This window comes from Pyricularia grisea (assembly GCF_004355905.1).
Source record: "Pyricularia grisea strain NI907 chromosome Unknown Pyricularia_grisea_NI907_Scaffold_4, whole genome shotgun sequence".
NCBI classification, from domain to species: domain Eukaryota; kingdom Fungi; phylum Ascomycota; class Sordariomycetes; order Magnaporthales; family Pyriculariaceae; genus Pyricularia; species Pyricularia grisea.
Window position 1 is genome coordinate 1691506 of NW_022156718.1, and position 6078 is coordinate 1697583.

Here is a 6078-nt window from a genome sequence, read left to right on the forward strand (position 1 = left end):
GATGGGAAGCCAAGCTGAGCCAGTGAGACCCTGAATGAAGCAACGTTCATCGAAAAACTACACCCAGTTCTATCGCAACCCCAGAGTACTATACATAGGAGTATAGTCAAAGCACCAAAATCGATCGCACACTCTCCCGAGGATATGACAGCGACAGGAACAACGACGCATTTTGAAATCTTGCAGACGTGTAGCTTTGGGTCGCCAGGCATGAAACAGGACTATATCGGTGCTGGTCAGCGAAGACATAACTTCCGCCGCGGGGCAGCGGATGAGGAGCTTTATGGTCTTGGGGCTTTGCGTTCTTGTTCGGGAGTTGATCTACGATAGTCCGCAGACCGCCATATACTGCTTGAGGGCGGACCATTGACATTAAACAGATGCTTCTACAAAGTTTCTGCTCAGTAAAGACATCAAGTGGCAAAATAGAATGTTCTTCGAAATCAGAAAAGCCGTACAAAAGCAGGTCCTGCTTTGCCTTTTGGACAAAGTCATGTAGGACTTGCGGCTTAAGGGACGAGCCACCCCTTAGGAAATATACCCTAATTACCGGACTTTTCCACCGGAAGCGTTGTAACGCCCCAAGCTCCGTGAGAATTTTGTCACCGTGTGCTTGACATTGCTGCACAATAAACGGATGGTTTTTACCGCCGTGCAAGCTCTTTCTGCGTTTTTCACAACCTCAAGAACGTGCTCCAAAAGACCTGAGGTCTCCCATCGACTCGTCTAGCTGGGTTGTGGCAGTACCTACAGTGCTGCGTATTTTACGCAAGGCCATGGCGCCCTTGACGAATTCCTAACCGAGTGACAAGATGCCTATGACACCAGCGGCGATACGAAAGACCTCAGCCATGATCAGATTGGCGGTTGGTCCAGGGTAGCGATATGGTCTGGGTATAGGCAACATATGTCGCTGGGACGCTGGGAGGTGCTGCGGAGAAGAAGTAAGTGTGAAAAATAGGACATCAAGCTGATGTAAAACCAGCAAGGCGTTCGAGGGAAGTGCGGGGTATTAATAAAAATCTTGCCCTGCGACTGGTTGGATCGCAGTTGGACATACAAAACAGTGTGACTGGTGCAAGGCCTGGAGGCGGACCAAGTGACGTTATTGCAAGAAAACTACCTAGGCAATCCCGGCCGAAGACTTGAGGGTTTGCTTTGAATGGAGGCAATTATTAATATGATGGCGTATTGACAGGCATGTGGGGATTTCAATTCGTTGCAAACTTCTGATATTGACGAAGCTTGTTCCTCCCACCCGCATGGAGGAAAGGTTCAGTTCTTAAACTGAGGTGTCCCTGGAAAGGTCAAGACTTATATTTGTCTCCCCGACACCGCTGCCGCTCTGACGCAAATTCCATGGCATTGAAGCACATCGACTGCATGTTTTTCCCAATCTTGTTTACAACGGCGCCTGTCCTGATAGACGCGTGGAATTTCTTTATTTACGTCAGGGATGCACTATTCCCAGCCTACCATATTTTTCCTTTTAACTATCCGCCATATCATCAAACAAGTGATTATGCTTCCTATTCAAGGTACTAGGTGATATTTGTGTACATGGCGTGTCGAATGTTGCGAACTTGCTTTATTCTTGATTCTTTTGCTTTCAACTTAGCGCAACATGACTTTTTCCAACGGAAGCAACGTGTCTGGTTACTCGTCCATGTATTGTTTAATCAAAAGACTGCCGAAAAGATTTTCACGTCAAGTTTCAGAGGCACTCTGAGGTAGTACAAATGAAAGCGGCATCTGTTCTGCAAGGTTTAAAGGCTAGGCTACATAGAACCTTCCTTGCCTGTTGACTGTATTAGAAACCAGGTGCATTGATAACTACTTGGGGCTTGCAAAACCATGATTTTCGACAAAATCGTGAGCCACATACTAATTTTATGAGACTGTACCTTATTTTGTTAATAACCTTTTTTATGCAAATCCAGTGTGAAGAATGAGCGAAAGCCATTCTTGAAAGGTTTAATAAGATATTTTTTCGTATTTTGCAAATATTTTTATAATGTGTTGTACGATAGCGGTCACCAAACTCTAAGGTTCTTATTTCATTTAATGATTAATTCTCTTATTCCCATACTTGTCCAATATCGCCGACAATTGCCCTTGAATTCCAAAAATAATGAAAAATGACGATAGGAGAATTATTTAACATAAGAAAATCAATACAGTTATTTGCTAATTTGCTTTAATTCATTTGAGTAAAAGCGTTCACTTAAAGGTTTCAATTTCTCCATACAATTAGCATGTGGCTCACGATTTTGCTCTGACCCATGATTTTCCAACCTCCTGTTTGAGCGGCCCACATCATACAGCCCCCAAGTCAAAGGGGATGCACAACATAATCTATTTTGGGTGTTCCAGTATCCGTGCACCGCCCAGGTTCCCAATTAGTCCAAAGATCAACATAAAAGCCTCTATATTCCCGTGAAAATGCTAACATACATGACATGGTTTCCCTTTCTTAAATTTATGAGAATTATCCAAAATGGGGAAAGGCATAACACTACCCGCCCATCCGCCGAATGAAGAGTCGGCATGACCGGTTAGACGATAAAAATATCTATGTCACTGCTAGGATATACCTATTACCAACAACTTTGATAAAATCGCATGGTCAAGTAACTTGATGACCTATAAGTATTTCGCCTTCTTTTCCAATTACGGTCTCTAATATTCTCCCCTCTCTTATCCACTCACAACCTAATCAACGCTCTTTTTTTTTTTTTGGGTGCTTTATCTTTTGATTTTTTATTTCTTCTTTTTATTTTGATTTTTTCTTTTCCTCCATTATTCTCTTTATACCATCTCTATTCACTCTACGTCTTCTTACTCATTTTAAACAATTGTAGTATTTTGCTGCACTTATATGTAGCATACGTTTTTTTTCCTACTGCAAGAAGATATTGAGGGCGACAGCCTCACTAATTGGGCAAAGGCTGGACCAAATAATAAATAAACAGTCAGAATGCACCCCTCAAATCTGTTAGCCATCATAGCTGCAAGTGCCGTCAACGCCCTTGGAACATCCCCAACTCCAAACGGGGGCTACCCCGATCACCAGGGTGTTTACCGCCGAGCAGGATGGCTGGCATCAGGTTGGCTACCACAATGGTTCTCATGGGGATCCCCCGCGCCGCCTGCTTCCCCGTCTCCAGTGCCGAAGCCACAAGCGCCATACAGACCCCCGAAGAAGTGCCCCGACTGGAATATTAAAGGATTAGGGGGGCCAGTGGATACCGGTGATGGTCACTGCTGCTTCCCGGGAAAATCCAAGAACGCCCTCAACTGCTGTCACCGCCCGTGGTTTGATAAGCTTCGTGGAACGCACGAGCTGTCTTGTAGCTCATCGATGTGGGAGACGCCTCAGATGTATTGGGATTTCTACCACTGCAATACCGTACCTGAAGACCCCCGGATTTGTAAAGAAAAATATATTGCATTGCTTCAAGAGTTTGGTGGGAAACACGGGAAGACGCGGTTCAGTCTCTCCAAGCCGTCACGCTCAAAGCAAAAGCCGCCTCTCCCAAATCAAAAGCCGCCTCTCCCAAATCAAAAGCTAGCTCTTCCCCCTAAGGTTCCCAAGCCGTCGGCCGTCCGGGTAATCAAAGGCATGTTCCACAGGCCAGCGCGATCTGGGAGGAGTTGAAAGTCTTAGGATCTATCACCTCCCGCTAAATCTCCTAGCGGCAATCCCAATTTCGATCAAACTTGTGTCATTAAAAAGTGAGAAAACCAAAAAAAGAAGAAAAAGAAAAATACAAAAACAAATGACAGTTCCAAAAACCCGCTGCTCGATTTTTTCTCAACCCTTCAACAAGAGGACCAAACAATCAACATACCTAAGCCATTTACCTTCGCGAACCCGCTGTTCACCCACCATCGCAGGAGGCTCTTGGACCGGCCTACGACGATAGCGACGCGCATTTCCTCATCACTCACTGGGCAGCTAATCAATTATGGCAAAATTGGCCCCTAATACATGACGAGCAATATGTGCAGCCCTGCCTGCTTCTCGCAGGCGGTTGAGACCCTTTAGATCCACTTGCTTTCCCAGCAAGCAACTCCTGCCCAACATTGGCATTCAGTGGATGTCCCTCGTTCGAGGTGGCGCCCATTCTGCACTGAAAGCGCCAATCGTACAACTATGGAGGGCATTAATGCCAAACTTCAATCCATTGGCCAGTCACAATCGTACAACTAACGCACAGCCACAACCCTAGAAGAAGCCCCTGGCCTTTTGCTCAACGCCCCAAAGCTTCCGCTTGGATTCATCGTGGGAACCAATGCTGCGGCTGGAAAGTTGGCGGTTGTCTCAGATAAATGCGATAAATACGCCAAGGTGGGTGGCGGACTGTCATTGGCTATCACTGCAAGGAGGAACATGAGCCTCTATTATTGCAGGGAGGAAAACGTGCCTGGCGCTAAACAAGAAAATGTTTCTTTTTTCTTCTTTTCTTTTTTTCGTGGCTTTTGCTTTTTATTTTCATTTTCTCTTTTTTTCTTTCTTTCTCTCGACCAACACCCATCAGTCTGGATGAGTAAATAAAAAAGGCAAAGAACATTCACAAAACGTTTTCTTATTCCCTCGGATAGCGTCAGCAAATGCAACGATGAAGCTCATCAATCGACTCATGCGATGGAACAAAATTAGCACCGAGGAGTTCCACCCCACTGAAATAGATCAAGCCCTCACAGTCATTGCTCTTGGCCATACAGATGCCGACACTGCCCACATTCTCGACCCCTCGGTCAACTCCAACTCGCCATGGGCCCTACAGAGAGAAGACACCGTCGACTGGCGTTCCTTCACCTTCTCGGGCCCGGGTGTCCGACCACTGAGAATCATTGACCTGGGCGCCTCGCAGCCCAGCGAAATTCAGCTTGCGAACGCCACCGCCATGATATTTGTTACCGACCTGGAGCCATATGACCAGCCTGCCCCACCGCCGGAACTTAATCACTTCAAGAGCATGTTGGCGCGTCTCGCCGCAGTCAGGAGCCGAGCTCCTGAACTGCCCTTGATTCTCTTCCTGCGCAACGCTGGTCCTTTTCGACGGAAACTGGACGAGGTGCCCTTGGAGAGCTGTTTTCCGGGAGAGGATCACACCCCTCTGGAGGATGAGTCCCAGGTAGTTTCAGGAGCAAAGCTCCTGGCTCGTAAAATCAAAGAGACGCAACCAGGGCCAGAGCCTGAGGAGGGGTCTTTTCACTTACATTTCATAGCTGGGGAGACGAGTGTTGAAGAAATCACCTTTATCATCGTAACAGCAACCCACATAGCGCACAATGCGCACAATCGTCTGAATCGATCGACGATGTTTTCACGTCGCATAAGCGTTACACCTTGAAAGTTATCTTTGAAAAGAAAAAAATCCTGTTCCTATTACATCCGCTTCCCTGTAGCCTGTCACCGTGAGCACTGTTCATGTCCTGTTAAATCAGTTTGTCAAGATGATAGTTACGCTTGAGACGAGAAGGTATTCTCCAGTCATTGCTATTGCATAGAGACGAAATATAGCCGCAACATTTACAAAAACAGGACAGGACAGTGCAAAGATATGACCCCTTCCAGGTACCCCTTATTATCAATCTTGAGAGCTGAACCCATCCAACAAATAGGAAGACTTTCCAAAAGATCCGGCAGGCGTCAGGACCGACGTCAGCGGCGGCGAGGGCGGCAAAGGCACCATCTGCGGCTCGACGGACTTTATTTAATCCTGTCCGATCTCGCTAACTGAATAGCTCCTGGCGGCTGCCGTGATGGACAAATCGAGGCCACCCTCCCCTCGACCAAACATCAGACGTGGCATGGGAAGCGGAACACGGGATCGGAGACCAGCCGGGTCCGCTGGGCGGGTCATCGTCCGCGCTGCCCTTGCGGTTGTCATCGTGCCGGCTGATCTCCATGGGATTACGGCTTGTTGTGCACCAAGGGCGTCAAAGTGGTAATCCCTTCTTCATCTTGGGGCTTGAACTGAAAAGCTTTCGACTCAGGTTGGGGTTGGGAGTTTGAACAGGGCCGTGTTGTTGAGCTTCGAAATCAGGGGAGTGACTCGAACCTCCCAT

General features: G+C 47.1%; 1 protein-coding gene across 1 annotated transcript; it reads left to right on the forward strand.

Annotated features, from left to right (window-relative positions):
• Window positions 1-4622: 4622 nt before the first annotated feature.
• On the forward strand, window positions 4623-5727 carry PgNI_07212 (uncharacterized protein; the record flags this gene model as incomplete). Its single annotated transcript, XM_031127227.1, has 2 exons — window positions 4623-5273; window positions 5632-5727. The coding sequence occupies 2 exons, from the start codon at window positions 4623-4625 to the stop codon at window positions 5725-5727; spliced, it is 747 nt and encodes a 248-aa protein (XP_030980606.1).
• Between the last annotated feature and the right edge of the window lie 351 nt (window positions 5728-6078).